The sequence below is a fragment of the Pan paniscus genome, chromosome 21 (assembly GCF_029289425.2).
Source record: "Pan paniscus chromosome 21, NHGRI_mPanPan1-v2.0_pri, whole genome shotgun sequence".
Classification (NCBI taxonomy): Eukaryota; Metazoa; Chordata; class Mammalia; order Primates; family Hominidae; genus Pan; species Pan paniscus.
This window is the reverse complement of record NC_073270.2, coordinates 32617736-32643407: the sequence shown is the minus strand read 5'-3', so window position 1 is coordinate 32643407 and position 25672 is coordinate 32617736. Positions and strand designations below refer to the sequence as shown.

General features: G+C 39.8%; 1 protein-coding gene across 1 annotated transcript in view; it reads left to right on the top strand.

The window, feature by feature from the left end:
* The window catches only part of LOC129394917 (uncharacterized), a 30831-nt gene extending 8263 nt beyond the window's left edge, over positions 1-22568 (top strand). Inside the window, exon 3 of the mRNA XM_055104885.2 lies at positions 21606-22568. Within this exon, the coding sequence (XP_054960860.1) occupies positions 21606-21641 (36 nt within the window). The 3' untranslated portion in view covers positions 21642-22568. The remainder of the gene's footprint in view (positions 1-21605) is intronic.
* The last annotated feature ends 3104 nt before the right edge of the window (positions 22569-25672 follow it).

The following is a 25672-nucleotide window of genomic DNA, read 5'->3' as shown; positions in this document are numbered from 1 at the left end:
TTGTATCTTAAAAAAAAAAAAAGAAAAAAGAAATGAGTGAGCATGGCAGGAATAGGGACAGATAGCAATATTAAATAGAGTGGTCAGGGTTGGCCTCCTAAGTGAAAATTGAGCAAAGACTTGAAGGAGGGGAAGGAGCTGGCCAAGGTACTGAGGAAGAGCATTGTAGGCAGAAACAACAGAATAAAGATGCTAAGAGGGAACTCTGTGGTGTGTCTGAAGCTCAGGAAAGAGGTCTGTGGAGTAGAGAGAGGGAGAGAAGTAGGGAAGGAGGCCAGGGAGTTGTTGGGCTCAGATCAGTACAGATTGTGTAAGCCCTGGGAGGCTATTGCTGGGGCTTTGGCTTTTATTCTGTCTGAGATGGGAGATGTGGAAGGGTTCTGAGCAGAGAGGTGACACAAACTGTCTACTGATTTACAGCATCCCATGGCGGCTGAGTTGAGAAAGATTGTGGAAAGATTTGGGTAGAAGCAGGGAGGCCAAGCTGTGGCAACCTCCAATTGGGAGATGATAGTCGTTCTGACCAGGGCCCTGGCAATGGTGAGAGATGGTTGATTCTTGTTGAAATACTAAGTAATTAAAAAAAAAACCACTGCTGCTTTTCCCAATTATATGAAGTATGCTAGATTAAAGAAATCTTAAGTCAGGCCAGGTGCAGTGGCTTATGCCTGTAGCTTCAGCACTTTGGGAGGCAGAGATGGGAGAATTGTTTGAGTCCAGGAGTTTGAGACCACCCTGGGCAACATAGCAAGACCTCCTGTCTATGCAAATAAAAATTAATAAAATATAATTATCCAGGCATAGTGGTATTTTCCTGTAGAACCTGTTACTCAGGTTGTTGAGGTGGGCAGATCTCTTGAGGGCGGGAGTTTGAGGCCAGCTTGGGCAACATAGCAAGGCTCCTCTTTCTACAAAAAAAAAAAAAAAAAAAATTAGCTGGGTGTTGTGGTGCTCATCTGTAGTCATAGCTATGGTGCGGCTGAGGCAGGAGGATCCCCAGAGCCCAGGAGGTCACGGCTGCAGTTAGCTATGAGTGCACCACTGCATTGCAGCCAGAGTGACAGAGTGAGACCCGGTCTCAGAATACAGATACAAGTAAAGAAATCTCAACTCAGAGCAGTCTGTTTGTCACTATGCAGCCTTTGCAACCCCATAGCTGCGCGATTGGGTTTGTGTTGCTGGAGGTGAGGAGACCGTGCCCAGGTGTTGTTGCCTGTCTAATCAGTTTATTTTAAAATATATTAGTGAAATTTATTTCATCATACTTTATGGCCTCATACCTGAGTGTTTTTTTGAATTCTCCTTTGAATAGCTTGTAACTATTCAAACCTCTTATTGGTTCTATAATTAATTCTTTTTCTAATTAGCTTTTTAAAAATCAGAATTGATATTAGACTACCTAATCAGTTATTAATGAGGAGATGAAATTGAGTTGTTTGTACACTTTATCTAAGATAGTGTTATATTGGCTAACTCAAATCAATAGTTCAGCAAATGCAGAATTAGAGCTTCTTCAGCGTGGAACTCTCGTGGTTCTTGAAGATGTCATTTCTTTTTTTTTTTTTTTTGAGACGGCATCTTCCTCTGTCACCAGGCTGGAGTTCAGTGGCACAATCTCGATTCACAGCAACTTCTGCCTCCCGGGTTCAAGCATTTCTCTTGCCTCAGCCTCTGAAGTAGCTGGGACTACAGGCACATGTCACCATGCCCGGCTAAGCTTTGTATTTTCTGTAGATACGGGGTTTCAGCATGTTGGCCAGGCTGGTCTTGAACTCCTGACCTTGTGATCCACTGGCCTTGGACTCCTAAAGTGCTGGGATTACAGGTGTGAGCCACCGTGCCTGGCCTCTTTTTTCAGTCTTTAATAAACTGCTGCCATCATTTCAGACCACTTGCTATTTTAGGCACTTAGAAATTTTTCACTGGAATTCATGTAAAGAAAGACCATGGGTGTTTGTACTGGATTTAGTATTCATCATTCGACTGCATGACTCACCCCTAGTGCCATAATTTTACTAATGGATTTTTCAGATACTACTCAGCTGGCCACTGAACCTCACCAGCAACCCTCCCTCAACCATTCAGTGGTCTTTTGTTCTTCTCTGTTCCTCCTGAATGTTGATTACTCTCAGAAGGTGATAAAAACTTGGATTTCTTTTTTTTTTCTTTCTAGAGACAGGGTCTTGTTCTGTCACCCAGGCTGCAGTGCGGTGGCATGATCATGATTCACTGCAGCCTGAAACCCCGGACTCAAACAGTCCTCCCACCTCAGCCTCCCAAGTAGCTGGGACTACATACATTTGCTCCTATGCCCAGCTAACTTCTTTATTTTTTATTGTACAGACGGGATCTTGCTGTGTTGCTCAGGATGTTTTCAGACTCCTGGCCTCAAGTGATCATTCTGCCTCAGCTTCCCAAAGTGCTTGGATTATACGTAGGTGGAGCCACCTGTGTTCAATGCCCATTTTCTTTTTCTTTCTTTCTTTTGGAGACGGACTCTTGCTCTGTCACACAGGCTGGAATGCAGTGGCGTGATCTCAGCTGACTGCAACCTCCACCTCCCTGGTTCAAGCAACTCCCCTGCCTCAGCCTCCTGACTAGCTGGAATTACAGGCCCATGTCACCACTCTCAGCTAATATTTTTGTATTTTTAGTAGAGACAGGGTTTCAGTATGTTGGCCAGACTGGTCTCGAACTCCTGAAATCAGGCAATCCACCCACCTTGGCCTCCCAGTGTGCTGAGATCAGAGGCGTGAGTCACCATGCCACGCCCAGCCATTTTTTAAATAATAACGTTATTGAAATATGATTAACATGTCATGCAATTCATTTATCAAAGTACGCAATTCAGGCCGGGCGCAGTGGCTAATTCCTATAACGCTAAGACTTTGGGCAGCTGAGGCAGGTGGATCGCTTGAGTTCAGGAGTTTGCGACTAGCCTGGGCAACATGGCAAAACAGCATCTCTAGCAAAAATACAAAAAATTAGCTGGGTGTGGTGGCTCATGCCTGTATTCCCAACTACTTGGGGACATGAGACTGGAAGATCACTTGAGCCCAGAAGCCATAGGTTGCAGTGAGACCAGATGGCACCACTGCACTACAGCATGGGTGACAAAAGGAGACCCTGTCTCTAAATAACTAAAGAAAAAAAGAAAGTATACAATTGAGTGGTTTTTAGAATATTCAAGGAGCTGTGCATCCATCACTACAGTCTTTCTTAGAAGTGATTACCCACTTATGAGTTACCCACTTATGAGTGAGAAACCCTCACCTCTTAGCTGCTACCTCCTATGTCCCCCATGTTCATAGGCAACCACTGATTTATTTTCTGTCATTGTAGTTTTGCCTAGTCTGGACCTTTTATAGAAATAGAATTGTACAATGTCTGATCTTTTGTAGTTTGCTTTTTTTTTCTCTTAGCAGAATGTTTTCAAATTTCTTTCATGTTATAGTGTGTATCAGGATTTCTTTCCTTTTATAGCTGAGTAATAGTTTATGTTTATCCACTCATTAGTTGATGGACATTTGTGTTGTTTTTGCGTATTCACCATCATGAGTCAGGCTGCTATGAACTCTCGTACGTAAGTTTTAGTGTGAACATATATTTTTATTTCTCTTGGATTTACACTCAGGAGTGAAATTGTTGCATTATGTGATTACTATACATTTAGTCTTTGGGAAACTGCCACGTTGTTTTTCAAAGTGGTTACACTGGTCAGGCACAGTGGCTCACACTTTTAATCTCAGGTATTTGAGATGCTGAGTTTGGAGGATTTTCTTAGCCCGGGAGTTCAGGACAAGCCTGGGCAACATAGGGAAACAATGTCTTGATTTTTTAAAAAAATCAAATGCCAAGAAAACACTCAAATTGATTACACCATTTTATGTTCCCACCAGTAATGTATGTGAGTTCCAATTATTCCAATTGTCACCAACATTTTTTTTTTTTTGAGACAAAATCTTGCTCTGTTGCCCAGGCTGGAGTGCAGTGACATGAACATGGCCAGTGCAGCTGTGACCTTCCAGGCACAAGTGATCCTCTCACCTCAGCCTCCTAAGTAGCTGGGACTTACAGGTGCATGCTATCATGTGCAGCTGATTTTTACAGTTTTTGGTAGAAATGGGGTTTTGTCATGTAGCCCAGGTTTGTGTCAAACTCCTGAGCTCAAGTGATCTGCCTGCTTCAGCTTCCAGAAGTGCTGAGATTACAGGTGTGTGCCACCACACCCGACTGGTGTAACCACTTTGGAAAGCAGCCACTGAGCCTGGCCTTCACCAGTATACCAATATTTGTTAATATCATTTTATTTTTTACAATTTTTCAATTTTTAAAAACTTATTCTTTTACCTGTATTATTGATTGTAATAAACAACAAATAATTTTGTAGTAGAGTTGAGTCCCCCCAAAAAGTATTTATTGTTTAACTGAAGTAGTTTTTTTTTAAACCTGGATATATATTTTTTCATTTTCACTTTATTTTTGGTGTTTATTTTAAAAAATTATTTATATGTATTTTTATTTTAATAGGTGTTTGAGAAACAGGTGGTGTTTGGTTCCATGAATAAGTTCTTCAGTGTTGATTTCTGAAATGTAGTACCCCTCATTACTCATTAAATTATATATTAAGTCATTATAAAATCATTAATAAACCAAGGACTTTAGTAAAATGGGAATTTTATTTTAACTTGCAACCTGGGACGTAATTGTCAAAAAAAATTAGGGAAATTACCACATTAAGGTTTTAAAATCTTGAACTGAAAAATGAAAACCTTGGTGCACCTAAGAACCACCAGCCCACTGGTCAAGGTGAACAAAACTAAATGAAAAAATAAAACCAAGAAAACCAAACTGAGGATTATTAGGTATTCTGTAATGCTATTTTATCTTGGGACTCACAGAAAATAGTTATTATTATTATTACTATTATTATTATTATTATTTTGATACACAGTCTCACTCTGTCACCCAGGCTGGAGTGCAGTGGCGCAATCTTGGCTCACTGCAACCTCTGCCTCTTGGGTTCAAGTGATTCTCCTGCCTCAGCCTTCAGAGTAGTTGGGATTACAGGGAGGTTCCACCATGCCTGGCTAACATCTATTTTTGGTAGAGACGGGGTTTCACCATGTTGGCCAGGCTGGTCTGAAACTCCTGATCTCAAGCAATCTGCCTACCTCGGCCTCCCAAAGTGCTGGAATTACAGGCATGAGCCACTGTGCTCAGCTGAAAATAGTTAATTTTATGTATATTCCAAGTCAGAATACATCCTATTTTTGAATATTTGATGACTTTAGGATACTATATTAACTCTTAATTGAATTAATACAAGTTTAGGTGTAAAGATGATGTTTATGTTGACAAAAATTATTAATGTTTTACATATATGAAAGTAATAATATCATATCATATTTTTCATACTTGTAGAATACTTTGAAATCTATTATTAGCTAATATTTTATATTCATTTTGGGTTTTCACATTATTGTTAGATCCAGAGAAAACTAATATTTTGTGAATACTCAAATCATAAACATTTTGCTGGATACATTCATAGATACTTTATTTAAAAAGTACACTAATTGAAGTTTTACACCATTTTATGATTCATCAAACACAGCAACCGAATACTGGCGTATAGCAACATTACAGATGTTAGTCTAAGATAAAACTCATAACACATTTTAAAAAGGGTAAAAGGAAGGAAAGGAAAAAGGATACAAGGCTGTAGAAAGATTTTAAAAACAAATATCATATGTCTGAACCTTTGCCTGGAGTTTCATATTTTGTGAAAAGCAGTTTGTAAGTAGAGGACTGGTAAGTGCACCTAGTACATTGCAATGGCACAGACACGGCAGATAGTCAATAAAATGATCTTTAACTTCTGATCTAGGTTATTTTTGTTGCTGTTCATGTATTAACCTGTGAAACTCAGCCAATAGATGGAGTGGCATTGACCTGTACAACTTCCAAGATCCCATCCAAACTTAGTGTCCTCTGAAGTTCTCCATAATTTATTGTCTGTTCCAACCAACATTTAGCATAAGCTACAGCTTATATTGTTAATAATCCTTCTATGTTTATGTGCTGATTTGAAAATAAATGGGCCTATATAGTCTTTATCTAGTGTTGGATTGGGGTCAAAAGTTTTATGAAATCATTGTTTTTAGTATATGTGCAGATGGATAATTGTATAAATAAGTACAGATGTGTATAAATGTGTGAGTATACATACATACATTTTCTAGCTCCTCTAACAAAAGGGCCTAGAAACAACATCATCCCAGTAACAATGAGAACACCATTCTCCAGTTAAAGGAAACAAGGCTCCTTGGGGACATATTTGATATCAGGATTGGGCAGGGAAAATACAAGATTAGTTTGAAATATTTTGTCATGTTAGAAAGTAAGGAAATGCTCACAAAATGGGGAAAATGTGAAAAGGAGACAGAATCCACTTTGAATAAACTTCCATAGACAAATTTGAGAAAATTGGGGCAATAAAATAAATAACAATAGTAATATATTACAATCTACAGAAGAAAATTTTCAATTAATCCAGGCCGGGTGCAGTGGCTCATGCCTGTATTCCCAGAACTTTGGGAGGCTGAGGCAGGCAGATCACTTGAGGTCAGGAGTTCAAGACCAGCCTGACCAATGTGGTGAATCCCTGCCTCTACTAAAAATACAAAAATTAGCCGGCATGGTGGCACATGCCTGTAGTCCCAGCTACTCGGGAGGCTGAGGCAGGAGAATGGCTTGAATCCTGGAAGGTGGAAGTGCAGTGAGCAGAAATCGCACCATTGCACACCAGCCTGGATGACAAAGCAAGACTCCATCTCAAAAAAAAAAATCCATATTGACATAAATAATAAACCAAAGGTTGAGAATGGGCAGTATTTTATTACAGTAAGATTTCATTAAATGTAGGAGACATAAAATATAAGAATCATCACTTTGCAAATATCATAGTAATAATTGTTGCAAGAAAGAACCTTGGAGGGATGCTAAGATTAGTGGTGAATATATGTTGGGAAAGAACATATTTGCATAATATGAAAGTATCTTCCCACAAGATAATTATAGAATAGTAACTTCAAAGTGGAGATGTCAACTTAGCCAAGTGATCAAAGTTAACATTACTAATAATAAGATAAATGAACTTCATGTAACTTCTTATATGATGCACTGAGTAGGACAAAACATCAATTCTATGGTATTCTTAGACAAAATGTATAACTTTAGTCCTAATCGTGAGAAAACATCAGACTAACTGAAATTGAGGAGAGACATTCTACAAAATAACTGCCAGTATTCTTCAAAAGCATTTTAGAAAGACTGAGGAATTCGCCAGAGACATGGAGACATGTTATGTAAGTGCAATGGAGAACATGCATTGTATCATGAACCAGAGATGGACAACAGTAGGATATATACAATAACACCCCAACATTTGAACATTAAACAAAATACTTCAGAAAAACCCATTGGCCAAGAAAAGTTTCACACACACACACAAAAAATAGTTTAAACTGAAAGAAAATTTTTAAAAAACTTAATAAAATGTGGGATGCAGATAAATCATTTCTTAAAGCTACATTTATAGATGTAATATATTGAAAATAAAAGGCTTCAATCAATGACCTTTAGGTTCTTTTTTAAGAGGCTAAAAAAATGAGCAAAGTATATCCAAATTAAGAAGAAGGAAGATGATAAAGATAAAAATGTAAACCAACAACACAGCAAATAACAAAAGCTGGAGCTAATTAATATACCCACAAATTGGTTCTTTGAAAAAAAATTTTTTAAATAAACAATGGCTAGCAAGATTTATCTCAAAAAAAATTAGAGAAGCTACATTATGTAGACAATGGAAATTAAATAGAGGATGTAACTACAGAACCTACAGACATCAATATAATTATGAAAACTTTAGGCCAATACATTTGACAAATAAAATAATATGGGAAATTATTTGTAAAACTAATTCTTAAAACTGATGCAAAATGAAATAGAAAAAGTAATAGCTTCTCTATGTATTGAAGAATTTTTTTAATTTAAAAAGATTTCTATAATTACAGGCTACATGGTTTCTTAGGTGAATTCTGTCAAACATTTAAGAAAGTACAGAGAGTCCTCAACTTATGGTGGTTTGATTTGTGCTCTTCTGACTTGATAATGGTGCTTTCATCTGTGTACATTAATGATGAGCATCAATATGACCAGTTTTTCACTATCAGTATAGTTTTCAATAAATTTCATGAGATACTCAATATTTTAAAATGGGCCTTGTGGTAGATGATTTTGCCCAATTGTAGGATAATGTAAGTGTTCTGAGCAAGTTTAAGGTAGGCGAGGCTAAGTCATGATATTCAGTAGGTTAAATATATTAAATGCGTTTTAGACTTACAATATTTTCAATTTAGGATGAGTTCGTTAAGACATAAGACCATTGTAAGTTGAGGAGTATCTATAATATCAATCTTGAACGGACTCTTTTTAAGAAATAGAATTTAAGGGCCGGGCACAGTGGCTCACGCCTGTAATCCCAGCACTTTGGGAGGCCAAGACGGGCAGATCACCTGGGGTCAGGAGTTTGAGACCAACCTGACCAGCATGGAGAAACCCCCGTCTCTACTAAAAGTACAAAATTAGCAGGGCATGGTGGTGCTTGCCTGTAATCCCAGCTCCTCGGGAGACAGAGGCAGGAGAATAGCTTGAATCTGGGAGGTAGAGGTTGCGGAGAGCCGAAATTGCACCATTGCACTCCAGCCTGGGCAACAAGAGTGAATCTCCATCTCAAAAATAAAAATAAAAAAAAAGAAAATTTAAAGGGACACTTCCTATCTTATTTTATGAACCCAGTATTGCCCTGATTCCAAATCAAGACAAAGGCATTATACAACTTTGATGTTTATTCCTCATAAACATAGACTCAAAAGTCCTTAAAACATAATAACCAATTGAATGTAGCAGTACATAGAATGGATAATAAACTGTGAACGAATTAAATTTCTAGCAAGATTGCAAGGTTAATTTATTATTTGAAAGATCAGTTTAATCAATTTTATTCACCTGGATGGTTACATCTGGCAAAACTCAGCAAACTGTGCACTTTAAAATAGTATTTATTTTATGTAAATTATGTTTCAATACAATTGATTTTTAAAAAAAAACGTTTCCCAGAGTGATCAAAGTGGAGGGCAGGAAACAGTAAACATCAGTGCTTATGTTATAGCTACTAGAAGCCTCCCAATTCCAACGACATGCTTTCAAGCAGGTCTGATCCTTCCCCTGGAGGATACCTCTGACCCAGGTGTGCTACAAATGCATTGCCCCTAGTTGCTTCTGTCACCTTAGTGATGGAAGTGACAAGAGGGTACTGGAGAAAGAAAAGGTGTACAGGGTTCCAAATGTACTTTCTCTTTCCAAAGGACATTTGTGAAGCCAGTGGAAAGCGAACAAACAAGCTGCTAAATAAGTCACAAGTGTGTTCTCGTACAGTTTTGTGATTAACTAAATAGGACATTCAGCAGATAAAATTTGTTTTACATAGTTACTCCTCTAATAGGATGAACTTGTGGATTGTGAGATAGGGCTGATATAACCTGTTTTCTCTCTGCCTCTTTTTTTTTCCCCCAAGTTTTGTGTGCAATACATTAGGAAAAATATAATTGGGCTATAAAGCTACAAAAATGGCTTCCTGGAAGTTCCATGCTTTTTTCCATGTGGTGCCTATGTTTGGCACTGTGTTCTCATTTGCACTTTCCTACTTGATTAGTTAATGTATGAAGGACAAGCCTGATCTCTACTGTGAATTTCTACCAAGGTATTCTAGTAGAAAAATGAGTATGTAATGGTGCTGTGGAATGCTAAAATGTGTAAAACATTAAGAATCTAAAAATATGCTCATTTCCAAGTTTTGTCCCAGAGCAACTGTGCACTCTGATTATATCACTACTGCTATTTAAAGTTATCCATTTGCATGTCTAAAAAATAGATTCATACTGATTATCCCATTTGATCTCAAAAAACTCCTGAATATGAGAGTCGTGATCAAGGGACGCTTCATGAAATGTTCCAAAGTTAAAGTGTGCAATGAAACCAGATTTATCATAGCCTTATTTAAAATAATTATTTCTAAAATTGTTATTGTTTAATTATAAACTGTATCCTTTCAGGATACTTGGAAGATCCATAGCAGTGTTTTTATTTTCACAGAACAAGCATAAATTATTTATGAAATAATAACTCAGATACAGAGATTACTTCCTATTGACCTTACATATGAATATAAATAAATAAATATTATAAACATGAGCATACTTATTTTATAATTATGTAAATGTGTGTGTAATGTTATATATAAGTTCAATAAAGTCATGCTTATACATGGTTTCAATTCATGCTTCTAAAAACCACTCAATGTAGTCATTATCATACGTTAATAAATAATCTCTGAAAATGTGCTTCTAGTAGTTGCACAATATCCCATCATAAAGATTGTCATGCTGTTTTTAAGTCATACTTTTGGGTATATAAGTTATATCTGATATTTTTCTGCTACATATATACTATTATAAATCTATTAGTAGTTGATTTTTTGTCAACACATATGACTGTTTCCTCACAATAGTACAAGAGTTGGTTGTAACTTTATTTCCTTCCAACATTTATTTTAGGTTCAGTGGGTACATGTGCAGGTTTATTATATGGGTAACATGTGTGTCAGTGGGATTTGGTGTACAGATTATGTAGTCATCCAGATAGTGAGAGTAGTATCTAATAGGGAGTTTTTTGATCCCCACTCTCCCCCCCACCCTCCACCCACAGTAGACCTTGTGTCTATTGTTCCCTTCTTTGTGTCCATGTGGACTCAATGTTTAGCCCCCACTTATAAGTGAGAACATGCAGTGTTTGTTCGGTTTTCTGTTCCTGCATTAATTCACTTAGAATAATGGTATTCAGCTCCATTCATGTCTCTGCAAAAGACATTATTTCATCCTATTTTATAGGTGTGTAGTATTCCATGGTGTGTGCACGCTGCATTTTTTTAAATCCAGTCTTCTGTTAACAGGCATCTAAGTTGATTCCGTGTCTTTGCTATTGTGAATAGTGTTATAATGAAAATATGCGTGCATATGTCTATGACAGAATGATTTATATTCCTTTGGGTATATACCCAGTAATGGGATTGCTGGGTTGAATGGTAGTTCTGTTTTAAGTTATTTCAGAAATCTCCAAACTGCTTTCCACAGTGGCTGAACAAATTTACATTCCTGATGTAACTGGAGAGTTCCCTGACTCCCCTTGGCAGGATGTGCAACAGGGGTGTGGCTTGTCTGGCCACTGTGTGTGCTGTCAAACCCCTTACTGGGCAGGGGAGCATGCAGACAGGCAGGTGCAATAGGCAGGGCAAGTGGCCATGGTACTGTCTAGGGGTGGGTGCCTGTGACTCTCACAGCCCAAGTGTGCATGTGTTACAGTGCACTTTTTTAGCTTTGCCATCCACAGACGGCTTAAGTGTTAACCTGTTCAGTGTCCTCTTGGTACCCAGTTCCTTGTCCAGCATCCAGAAAGAATTAAGTTGCACACAGACTTGAGGATGGTGAATGTGGGGGTTTTATTGAGTGGTAGAGGTGGCACTCAATGGGATGGATGGGGAGCTGGAAAGGGGATGGAATGGGAAGATGATCTTCCCCGGGAGCTTTGCCATCCAGAGGCTGATCTCTCCAACCATTGCCAGCCAAATTCCTCTTGGCATTCAGATGCTCCTTCTCTTCTTTCTGCCACATCATTCTGCAATTCTGCTCTTCTGTTCATCTCCTCATCTGCTTGTCTGCTTCTGGAGCCTGGGGTCTGGGGCATATATGGGTACAGGACAGGGGGTGCATGGTGAGCTGAAAGACAACTTTTGGGTGCAAAAGCAGGAATGCCTGTTCCCATTTAGTGCCGTGGGTTTCCAGGCTTGTGGGCAGGGCTTTGCCAGGGAACCACTCTCTTCTACCCAGTATTTCCCTGTTTCCTTTCTATATCACCACCAGCAGTGTATAAGCATTCCCTTTTTTCCACAAACTCAGCACCGTCTGTTATGTTTTGATTTTTTAATAATAGCCATTCTGACCAGTGTGATATGGTATCTCATGGTTCTTATTTTCTGATGATTAGTGATGTTGAGTATTTTTTCATATGGTTGTTTGCCACACATACGTTGTCTTTTGAAAAAAGAATCCACAGACGGCTTAAGTGTTAACCCATTCAGTGCCCTCTTGGTACCCAAGTCCTGGTCCAGCATCCAGAAAGAAGTTGTACATGGACTTCAGGATGGTGAATGTGGGGGTTCATGTTCTTTGCCTATTTGTAGTGGGTTTGTTTTTTGCTTATTGATTCTTTATACATGCTGAGTATTAGACCTTTTTCAGATATGTAATTTGAAAATATTTTGTTCTGTTCTGTAGGGTGTTCTCTGTTGATAGTTTCTTTTGCTGTGATGAAGCTCTTTAGTTTCATTAGGTCCCACTCGTCAATTCTTCTTGTTGCAATTGCTTTTGGAATCTTCATCGTGAAATCTTTGCCAGCGTCTATGTCCAGAATGATATTTCCTAAGTTTTCTTCTAGGGTTTATATAGTTTTGGGTCTTACATAAGTCCTTCATCCATCTTGAGCTGATTTTTGTATATGGTGAAAGGAAGGGAGTGTACATGCCCCTGTGATATTGTTCCTAATATCCAGGTTGGGAGAGGATATTATACTCAATATTGCAGGAGGTGTTGACCACCCTGAATACTGCTTTTAATATCCGGGAAGAGAGGGTGATATTACTCCCAATATCATCCTCTCCCCCCACACCCTGCATACTACAAACAATATCAAAGGGGGTCTGTGCAACACGTGCAATATTGGGAGTAATATCCTCCCCCAACATGGATATTAGAAACAGTATCACAAGGGGTTGTACACCACCTGCGATATTGGGGAGTACTATCATTTTCTTTCCCCATGGATATTTAGAACAATATCACAAAGGCGGTGTACAACCCCTGCTATATTGGGAGTAATACTGTACTTTCCCCACCTAGATATTAGGAACAATATCACAGGGGGTTATACACCACTGCAACATTGGGAGTAATATCATCCTTTCCCTCCCTGGATATTAGGAACAATACCTCATGGGTGTGCACCCTGTTCCATATTGGGATTAATATTTTCTCCCTTGCTGGACATAAGGAACAATATAACGGGGGTATACACTCCTTATGATATTGCCAGTAATATTATAGACTCCCCCCAGGGCTATTAGAAACGGTATCAGAGAGGGGTGTACATCCCCTGTGATATTGGGAATAATATTCTTTATTTCCCTGGATATTAGGAATAATATCACAAAGGGGTTGTATACCCCCTGTGACATTTTAATTAATATCATCTTCCCCACTGAATATTAGGAACAAATTCCCAGGGGGTTGTACACCACCTGCAATATGGACAGCTATATCATTGTCTCTTCCCCGAATATTAGGAACAATATCACAAGGGGGTTGTACACCCCCTGTGATATTGGGAGTAACTTTATACCCTTTCCACATGGATATTAGGAACAATATCACAGGGTGGGTGTACACCCACTGAGATATTGGGAGTAATATCATCCTCTACCCCCTGGGTATTACGAACAATATCATGGGGAGGGGGTGTATGCCCTCTGTGATATTGGGAGTAATATCATCCTGTCCCCTCTGGATATTGGGAATGATATCACAGCGGGGCTGTACCTTTTCTGCACTATTGGGAGTAGTATCACCCTCTCCGCCTATGGATATTAGGAACAATATCACAAAGGGGGTGTACACATCCTGCTATATTGGGAGTAATATTGTCCACTCTTCCCCAGGATATTAGGAACAATATCACAGGCAGAGTGTACACCCCCTCCTATTTTACCTGTAATATTATTCTCTCCCAACCTGGATATTAGAAATAATATAACAGGAGGGGTGTACACCAACTGTGATATTGGGAGTAATATCATTCTCTCCCCCCATGGATATTGAGAACAATATCACAGGGGCAGTTTACACCTCCTATGACATTTAGAGTAATATCATCCTTTTCCCCCATGGATATTAGGAATGATATTGCATGGGAAGTGTACACCCCCGCCATATTGGGAGTAATATTTTCTCCCTTGATGGACATTAGGAACAATATGATGGGAATGCACACCCCCTGCGATATTGCCAGTAATATTGTAGTCTCCTCCCATGATATTAGGAACAATACCACAAGGTGGGTGTACATGCCCTGTGATATTGGAAGTAATATCATCGACTCCCCCCACGGATATTAGTAACAATATCAGAAGGGGTGTACACCCCTTGCGATATTTATAGTACTATCATCCTATACCCCCTGGATATTAGGAACAATACCACGGGAGGGGGTGTATACCCACTGTGATATTGGGAGTAATTTCATCCTCTACCCCTTGGATGTTAGGAGCGGTATCACAAGGGGGGTTTGCACCCTCTGTGATATTAAAAATAATACCATTCTCTCCTCCTCTGGATACTAGGAATAATATCACAGGGCTGGTGTGCACCCTTTGCACTATTTGGAGCAATATCACCCTCTCCCCAACTTGATATTAGAGACAATATCATGGGGGATGGCATGTAACACCCTGCACTGTTGGGAGTAATATCATCTAGTCTTCCCCTGGATATAAGAAACAGTGTCACAGAAGGGGTCTATACCTCCTGAGATTTTGGGAGTAATATCATCCTCTCCAAATCTGGATATTAAGGACAGTATAATGGAGTGTGGGGTGTAATATGTTGGGAGTAATACAATCCTTCCCCCCCACTTGATATTAGAAACAATATCGCAAAACGTGTGTACACCCACTGCGATATTTGGAGTAATATCAACATTTCCCCACCTGGTATCACGGGGAGAGTGTACACTCCTTACGATATTGGAAGTATCATTGTCTCTCACTCTCGATATTAGGAAAAATAGCACAGGGTGTGTGTACACTGCCTGTGATTTTGGAAAGAACATCATACCCTTCCGTCTTTGATAGGAACAATATCACAGAGGGGGTGTACAACTTCTGTGATATTGTAATATTCTTTCTTCCCATGTATATTAGGAATGATATCCCGGGGGGGCATGTTGTACACCCCCTGTGATACAGACAGTAATATCATTGTCCTTCCCCCTACATATTAGGAACAATATCACAAGGGGGGTGTACACCCCCTGGATATTAGAAACTATCACAGGGGGGCTGTACAACCTCTTTGGTACTGTGAGTAATACCATTGTCTCCCCTCCTGGATATTAAGAACAATATCATAGGGTGGGTGTACACCCCCTGCAATATTGGGAATAACATCATCCTTTCTTCCCTGGGATATTAGGAACGGTATCACAGGTGGGGTTTACACCCCCTGCAATTTTGTCAGTAATATTACTTCTGGATGTTATTGAATATATCACAGTGGGGGTGTACACCCCCTGTGATATGGGGAGTAATAGCATCCTCTTTCCCTCTGGATACTACAAACAATATCGCAGGTTGTGTACAACCTCCTGTGATATTGTTCACAATATTTAGGGGAGGAGAGGATGATATTACTCCAAATATCGCAGGGAGTGTTACATCCCCTGTAATATTGTTCATAATATTTAGAAGAGGACAGGATGATATTACTCCCAATATAGTAGGAAGTATACACTCCCCTGTGATACTGTTCATAATTTTTAAGGGATTAGAGGATGATATTACTTCCAGTATCACAGGGAGTGTACACTGGTGATATTGTTTATAATTTTCAGTGGATTCGAAGATATTCCGAATATCACAGGGGTTGTACATCCCCGTGTGATATTGTTAATGTCCAGTGGGAAAGAGGATGATATTACTCCCCATATCACGGGGGATGTAAACCCGTTTGTGGTATTGTCACTTACATCCGGGGGGGAGAGGATGATATTACTCCGCATATCATAGAGGGTGCACACGACTGTAATGTTGTCCATAACATCCAGAGGGGAAGAGAATATTATTCCCATGTTTCAGAAGGTGTACGCACCCCTGTGATAGTCTCTGTAACATTTAGGGAAGAAGGGGATGATACTACTCCAGATATCGCAGGGGGTGTACACCCCCCTGTGATACTGTTCGTAACGTTTAGGGGGAAGAAGATGATATTACTCCCCATATTGAAGGGATTGTACATCTCCCTATATATTGTCCATAACATCCAGGGCAGGAGAGGATATTACTACTCCCCATATCGCAGGGGGTGGACACCCTCCTGTAAATATCTCTAACATCCAGGCGGGGACAGGAGGATATTATTCCCCATATCACAGAGAAAGTAAACCTCCTGTGATATTGTCCATAACATCCAGTGGGGAGACGATGATATCACTTCCCATATTGCAGAGGGTGCACACTCCACTCTGATATTGGCCGTAATATCGGGGGGGGTGAAGTATGAAGTCACTACACATATCACAGAGATTATTAGTATCAGATTATTTGAAGGGCTCACAGTAAGGGTAGTAGTAGGGCGAGTTCTAACTCAAATAGGGGAAATGTGATGGCTACTAGAAAGAATTTTATGGAGAAGGGAATGTGGGCAGAGGATAGAGGGTCAAATCTGCATTCATAAGGGCTAGATTTTTCTATATATATTTATTTTAAACATATATATATTTCTCTCTCTCTCTCTCTCTCTATATATATATATATTAAGTTGTGGAAGCCAAAATGTAATAATTATTAGTAACAGGGCTAATAGGATGTTGATTACTAGGGTTAATGTTAGGTGAATTACTGTTTTTCGGATGCTATCGAAACTTTGGAAATCATGGTACTATTTATACTAAAAGAGTAAGATCCTCATCAATAAATAGAAACATACAAGAATAGTCATACTACATCTACAAAGTGTCGATATCAGGCAGCGGCTTCAAAGGCAAAGTGATGACTAGATGTAAAGTGGTATTTTAATTGGCGGAGAAGGCAGACTGAGGAATGTTGATCCAATAATGACGTGAAGTCTGTGAAAGCCTGTAGCTATAAAAAAATGTAGAGCCATAAATACCATCAGAAATAGCAAAGGTAGCTTTGAAGTATTCTGAGACTTGTAGGAGGGTAAAGTAAATACCTAATATAATTGTAATAAGTAGTGCTTGGATTGTATGTTTTTGATTAATTTTTGTTAGGCTGTGATGGGCTCAAGTAATTGAAACTCCTGATGCAAGTAATACAGATGGATTCAGGAGAGGTACTTCCAGGGGGTCAAGGGGAGAAATACCTGTTGGGGGTCAATGTCCTACTAATTCTGGAGTAGGGGCTAGGCTAGAATGGTAGAATGCTCAAAAGAATCCAGCGAAGAGAAATATTTCTGAGATAATAAATAAGACTATCCCATATTGGAGGCCTTTTTGAACGGTTGTTGTATGGTGGCCCTGAAATGTACTTTCTCAGATACAGATCACCCTTGGTCAATTGAATACAGATCAATCACTTTAAGTAAGCTAAGTCCTTACTAAATTGATGAGACTTAAACCCACGAAAACTTAACAGCTAAACTCCCTAGTCAACTGATTTGAATCTACTTCTCCAGCTGCTGGGGGGAAAAAGGTGAGAGAAGCAGGATTGAAGCTGCTTCTTTGAATTTACAATTCAACATGAAAATCACCTCGGGACTAGTAAAAACAGGCCTTGACCTCTGTTTTTAGATGTACAGTCTAATGCCCTACTCAGTCATTTTACCCTTTTTTCTCACTTCATTTATGTTGGCTGACAGTTGACTATTCTCAACCAACCATAAAGATATCGGGACATTATATTTATTATTTGGCACATGAGCAGGGATAGTCAGTACAGCTTTAAGCCTTATTCGAGCTGAACTCTACTAGATGATCAAATTTATGTCATTGTTATAGCCTATGCATTTGTCATAAGTTTCTTTATAGTAATACTATAATTGGAGGTCTTGGCAACTGATTAGTCCCCCTGATAATTGGCACCCCAGATATAGCATTTCTCTGCATAAATAATATGAGCTTCTGACTCCTCCCACCCTCCTTCCTATTATTACTTGCATCCACTATAGTAGAAGCCAGCATTGGAACCAGCTGAACAGTCTCTCCTCCCTCAGCAGGAAACCTAACACAGGCAGACACCTCTGTAGATTTCACTATCTTTTCACTCCACGTGGCAGGTGTTTCTTCTACTTCAGGGGCTATTAACTTTATTACCACAATTGTTAATATAAAACCCCCAGCCATGTCCCAATATCACACACCCCTCTTCATCTGATTAGTCCTAATTACAGCAGTTCTTCTACTCCTTTGTCTCTGAGTCCTAGCCGCCGGCATCACTATATTGTTAACTGACCACAATCTTAATACTACTTTTTTCTACCTGGCTGGCGGAGGTGATCCTATCGTATATCAGCATTTATTCAGATTCTTTGGTCACTCTGAAGTCTACATCCTCATCCCACTGGGCTTTGGGATAATTTCCCACGTCGTAACATACTATTCTGCAAAAAAAAAGAACCATTCAGGTATATGGGCCTAGTGTGAGCTATAGGATCAGTTGGGTTCTTACGGTTTATTGTATGGGCCCACCGTATATTTATGGTAGGGATAGATGTGGATACATGAGCCTGCTTCACCTCTGCTATTATAATTATTGCTATTCCTACTAGCGTCGAAAGTTTTTAGCTGACTAGCTAGCTACACTTCACAGCGGTAATATCAAATGATCCCCCGCAATGCTGTGAGCCCGGGGATTTATTTTCCTTTTTACAGTAGGAGGCCTAACCGGCATTGTATTGGCCGAGGCTTATATTATGGTTCATTCATATATTTAGAAACCTGAAAGTTTCTAAATAAGTTGTAAAAAAGTTCTAAATAACCCCAGCTGAAATAACTACGAAGGTGCCTTTAATATTCTGAAGACAAAATAGCTAAGATCCAAACTGGGAGTAGATATCCCGCTATGCTTAACCCTAAACTCGAATAGTTAGATCAACAAAACTGTTCGCCAGAACACTACAAGCAACAGCTTAAAACTCAAAGGACTTGGCCGTGCTTTATATCCCTCTAAAGGAGCCTGTTCTGTAATCGATAAACCCCAATTTATCTCACCACCTCTTGCCCAGCCTAAATACCTCCATCTTCAGCAAACCCTGGAAAAGCCACAGAGTAAGCACAAGTATCTACATAAAAACGTTAGGTCAAGGTGTAGCCCATGAGGTGGCAAGAAATGGAAACGTTTTCTACATCCAGAAAAATCTCGCGACAACCGTTATGAAATCTAAGGGCTCAAGGAGGATTTAGCAATAAATTGAGAGCAGAGTGTTTAACTGAATAAGGCCATGAAGCACGCACACACCGCCCGTCAGCCTCCTCAAATATATTCTAGAAACTCGTTGTACACCCCCCTGTGATATTGTCCATAATATCCAGGGAGGGAGAGAATGATTTGATTTTTTTTTTTTGAGGCAGAGCCTCGCTCTGTTACCCGGGTTGGAGTGCAGTGGCCTGATCTTGGCACACTGCAAGCACCGCCTCCCAGGTTCACACCATTCTCCTGCCTCAGCCTCCATAGTAGCTGGGACTACAGGTGCCCGCCACCGCGCCTGGCTAATTTTATTGTATTTTTAGTAGAGACGGGGTTTCACCATGTTAGCCAGGATGGTCTCGATCTCCTGATCTCGTGATCCGCCCGCCTCGGCTTCCCAAAGTGCTGGGATTACAGGTGTAAGCCACCGCGCCTGGCCAGAGAGAATGATTTTACTCCCCATATCGCAGGGGATTTACATTCCCCTGCATTATTTTTCATAATATCCAGGGGGAAGATGAAGATGTTACTCCCCATATAGCATGGGAGAACAATTCCCTGCGATATTGTTCATAATATCTCTGGGGGGAAAGAATGATATTTCTCCTTTTATCACAGGAAGTGTACACCCCCCTTGTGATATTGTTTATAATATCTAGTGGGGGAGAGGATGATGTTACTCCCCATATTGCAGGGGGTGTACAACCCCCTAGAATATTGTTCGTAATATCCATGCGGGGAGGAGATGATGTTACTACCCATATCGCCAGGGTGTACTGCCCCCTGCCATATTGTTTGTAATATCCAGGCTGGGAAAGGATGATATTACTCCCTGTATCACAGGGGATGTACACACCCCTGCGATATTATTAGTAATATCCATGGGGGAGATAATACTACTTCTAATACCATAAACACCCTGTGTGTACACCCTCTGTGATATTGTTTGTAATATCCAGGGTGGGAGAGGAGTATATTACTCCCTATAAGGCAGAGTGTGTATACACCCCTCTGTGATATTGTTCATAATATCCACTGGGGGATATGATATTACTCCCAGTATTGTAAACACCTCATGTGTACACCATCTGTGATATTGTTTGTAATATCCAGTGGGGGAGAGGATGATATTACTTTCCACATTGCAGGGGGTTTACACCCCTCTGTGATACAGTTTGTAATATCCAGAGGGGGAGAGGGTTATATTACTCCTCATATCGCAGGACATGTACACCCCCCTGTGATATTGTTTGTAATATTGTTCCCAATATCCTTTTCCCCCATGGATATAGGAACAGTATCGCATAGGACGTGTACACCCCTGCCATGTTGGGAGTAGTAGTGTTTTCTCCCTTGCTGGACATTAGGAACAATACCATGGGGGGGGCACACCTCCTGCGATATTGACAGTAATATAATCCACTATCCCCTAAATATAGGAACAATATCACAATGGGGATGTACACATTTGGAGATATTGAAAGTGATATGATCCTCTCCCCACCTGGATATTAGGAACAATATCACAGAAGGGGTGTACACCCCCTGCAATATTGAGAGTAATATCCTCTCCCCCCCGCCGGATATTAGAAGCAATATCACAGAAGGGTTTTACACTCCCTGTGATATTGACAGTAATATCCTCTCCCCCCCGGATATTAGGAACAATACCACAGGTGGTGTACACCCCCTGCGATACTGACAGTAATATCATCTTCTCCCCCCCAGATATTAGAAACAATATCACCGAAGGGGTCTACACCCCCTGTGATATTGACAGTAATATCCTCTCCCCCCCAGATATTAGGAACAATAACACGGGAGGATGTACACCCCCCGTGACATTGACAGTAATATCAACCTCTCCCCCGCCCCCGGATATTAGGTAGAATACCATGGGGGTTGCACACCCCCTGTGATATTGGGAGTAATATCACCCACTATCCCCTAAATATTAGGAACAATATCACAAGGCGGGGAGTACACCCTCTGCAATATTGGGAGTAATGTCATCCTTTCCCTGCCCCTGCCTACTAGGAATAATATCACAGGGGATGTACACCCCCATGCGCTATTGGGAGTAACATCACCCTTTCTTCCCATGGATATTAGGAATAATATCACAAAAGTGGTGTACACATGCTGCACTGTATAGAACAAAGCAGGCAGAGGAAGGTGGGATAACCTTGCTAGCTGAAGCTTCTGGCTCTCTTTTTTTCTTCTTCCCGTGCAGGACACTTGCTTCCCTTCTTCCTGCCCTTGGACATGAGACTCCAGGTTCTTATGCCTTTGGACTCTGGGACTTGCATCAGCCGCTTCCCCAAGGCTCCCAGGCCCTCGGCCTCATACTGAAGCACTGCGGGCTTTCCTGGTTTTGAGGCTTTTGGACTTGGACTGAGCCACTACTAGCTTCTCTCTTTCCCTACCTGGCAGACAGCCTATTGTGGGACTGCCTTCTAACCGTGTGAACCAATTCTCTCTCGTAAACTCCCTTATACATATACGTATATCTTGTTGGTTCTGTCCCTCTGGAGAACCCTGACTCATACATTTTGTTTATTTTTTCTCCACTGCCCTTTCCTCTGCTTCTAGGCTTACCTAGACCACCACCATTCTTTCCCCCTTTCTAAAGTAAAAGTTGTTTTTTTCTCACTAAATGCATGGTATTCTGCCCATTTTCCATTGCTTCCCTCAGCCCTGCTCTGTTTACTCTTGCTCTCTTAAGAGGAAATCCCTGCCTCTTCCGTGGCTTTTCCCACTTGGTCTACGTACTGGTTTCTGTTGTTCTCAGAGACACACTGAGACCTTTCACATCTCACTGTCACTTCTTGGAAGGGCTCTCTACCTCGTCTGCCTGCTGAGCAACCTCTTGGGGAGACACGGGCACTCTTGAGTCACTGAACTTGAGCTATTTGGTGTTGGTATGTTAATTTATCTTCTTAGACCACTTACCACTTCTTTAACTTCAAAAGAGAAGAGTAAGTATTATTTTCCATGGTTGATATGAAGAGTAGAAATAACTTATACAAAATGCATTGCAGTTAAGTGATAATAAATGGCCGTGAATGCCCTTATTAATGTTATTCTATCAGTCTCAGCTCAGATACCATCTGCTCTGTGAGCTCTGCTCTGAATCATATCTGCTTCATCGCTGGGTTCCTTGTGCTCTGTTCTTAACTACTTAGCAGTAATTGTTCTGATTCTAATTAGTGATTCTTCTCAATAAAATTTTAATTTTGTAGATCTCTTTCCCCAACCCCTGCCCCAGCCTAACCAGTGTTTTCTTACTTTTTTGTGTACAGGCTACCTCACTGGTCTTCTTTTATTTGTGGCTAAATAAATGTTGTGTTAGAAGAGTAAAGAGTTCCCAGTTACATGGGATCTATAGTTCTACAAAATGAATGTACACATAATCCATGTAAATATTTCACTTATTTTAAAACAATTTTTTAATTTTTAAATTAAATTTAATTTGTGCATGTGTGTGAGACCAGAGTGAGACCAGAGATGGCGGCGGTGAGGGGCGGTGATCTCACCATGTTGCCCAGGCTGGTCTTGAACTCCCCATTAAGTGCCCCCCTCCTCACCTTGCCCCCCTCACCTTGCCTCCTCCCCTCTCATTCCTATGCCAGCCCCTGCCATTCCCCACCCCCTCTGTAGACCGCAAGACTCAACAAGTGACTTGCTGAGCAAACCCTGCTGAGAAGAGGTCTGTTTAGGGACACAGGAGGCCAAGTACACAAAAAAGCAAAAGAACTAGCATGCCCTTTTCAATGGATGTCTATTTTACAGGGCTGGCTTCAGATTATTGTTATAGCTTTAAATAAAAGGACCGTTTTGTCATCTCGGCCTATGGCCTACATTATTTCTTTACTGTCCATTGCCCTGGGCACTTGACTAATAATTTAACAGCAGTTTTTTTTTTAATTTTAAATCATGATTCATTATATTGCTGTAAGAGTAATTAGAGGTAAAGTAGGGCATGAAACTGCCTGTAGTTGGTTACTTACTGAGATCTTAACATAATTGTCAGGTGAGAGGGTGAAGTTTTAATTAGCACTAAGTGGGATAGAAATTCAATGCACTGAAACTGCAGTGTCCAATTCAGTAGGCGCTAGCCACCTGTAACTGTTGAGCACTTGAAATCCTGGCTAGTCCTAATTGAGATGTGTTGTGTTAAATATACTGGATTTTGTCATTGGAGTGGGAAGAACAGCGTAGAATATCTGCTTGATAATTTTTTATATTGATTGCATGTTAAAATTATTACTATGATTACTATTTGGGACATACTGAGTTAAGTATATTTAAAATTAATTTCACCTTTTCTTTTAATGGGGCTTACTAGTACATTTAAAATTACATATGAGTCTCACATATTTATTGGACAGCACGGCTCTAGAAGTTTAGGAAGAAATAAGAAAAATATTGAGAATAGGTAGTGAGAGTAGGAAGTTTGACCTCCTGTAAGACTGATTCCAATAAAACTAATAGGTGATAGTTTTAATTGGCTTTTTCCTACTAGAAAAAGTAAGTGTACTTTACATGCCTCTTTGTTCTCCCTCTTTCCCCTTCAATTTAGTGGTTAGCGTGTATATACTATATCAGGCTTAATATTCACTAAGCAGTGTTAAGAAGACTTAGGTAAATGATTCCCTGATGAACACACTTGATTTTCAAAGCACTTTCCTAACCCATTTTTAATTGGAATAGAGTCAAAGGTAGATGGCTTATTAGTAGTCATCTCATTTAAATCTCATGGAATTTTCCTGCTAAATCTCAAAGTAAACAATTTGTTATAGGCTGTTTTGTCAAGTGTCTGGAAGGGACAGCATAGGACATGTGGTACTTCATTTCCAAATTTCTTGAGATGGTTTTCATTATAATCATACTTTATTTGCTTCTGGTTTTCCGGAAAAGCCAGCTGAACTTGTGGTTCATTTAGATATAAATGAAGTATCCTCAAAGGATTGCTCAAAGTGACTTATGAAACTTGAATATATATTTTTTCTGTAGGATGTTTATTCCAAATTGTCTGGCCATTTGCTGCAATTTGCAGTTTTTTAGAAAACACCAAATATTTTTCAAGTTGGAGATGTTTTAATAAAAACAGTCATTTTGAACTGGCAGCAGCCAAATAAAATGGCCCTTTATTTCACAGTTGAGAATTTGAAATTGGAAGGTAATTAGCATATGTAAGGATGATGTATTTGCTGCCTGGCTTATAGGAATGAGCCAAGTTGTTTTTTGAGGGATGTTGTTGCTGTGTATGTCCCACTTATTTTGCTTCCTTAATGAACAATGCAACTTTGAGACAGAAGTATTTGAGAACATTTTTATCAGTTGCGACATTTTGATAGTGAACATTTTATATCTTCTGTCAACTTAAAATGTTTGCATCTTCTGTCAGCTTAAAATGTTTAATTTGTTATAGCCAAATAATTTGGCTATAATTGATAATTTAATTTATCAAATTAAATTGCTTTTTTCCCTTTAGACTTTCTTCAGTCACATCTGAATAAATCACTTAGAAGTAAGCTAGATGTAATATAATGAAATGCTTAAAAGGGCTGTGTATCTTCATATTACACTTACAGTGATTTTCTGTTGTACCCATTATATTCTACCTGCAGCTAGTTGAGGTAAAGAGTGGACATTTAACTGTCAAGGGAACCTGAGAGGAGACTGTAGAAATCTGGAAAGTCTCTTGGGTCTTTGAGGGATTTGGGGATGCAGAGAGTGGGGCTGGGATCTCTGGCTAGGTTGGAGCCAGCCTGCATTTGTATCTTTATCTTGGAAGCAAACTTAGAATGCAGAGATATATGTGGCCTGGATGCTGCTAACTCTAGCCAACCACTAAATCTTAAGGTGGGAGAGATGCAGGCTTTGGCTGGGTGCTAAGCTGCTGTAGCTGGTTGAATGTAGAGGTCACTATCTTTTCTGAATATTTGTAAGTAAATTAAATCATTCTCTACTCCTGTATGCCTGCCAACCAAATGGGAAATCGCTATAGAAAAGATGGTTTAAATTTTAGTCTTTGAAGTGGTTTATGCACGTTTCTGGAATCTAGATTTAACGTGGACTTGGATTGGATATTGAATATTTTTGATTTGTCTACTTTTCTCTCCATAGGGAACTTATAGCTTCATTGCACTGTGTGTGGCATTTGGGTCCTGTTTGGCAGCAATGACTGCCTTTCTGTTTAGTGTCTGTGTGCTATGAAGATTGCACACAGGGGTCCAGATGCATCCTGTTTTGAGAATGTCAATGGATACACCAGCTGCTGCTTTGGATTTCACC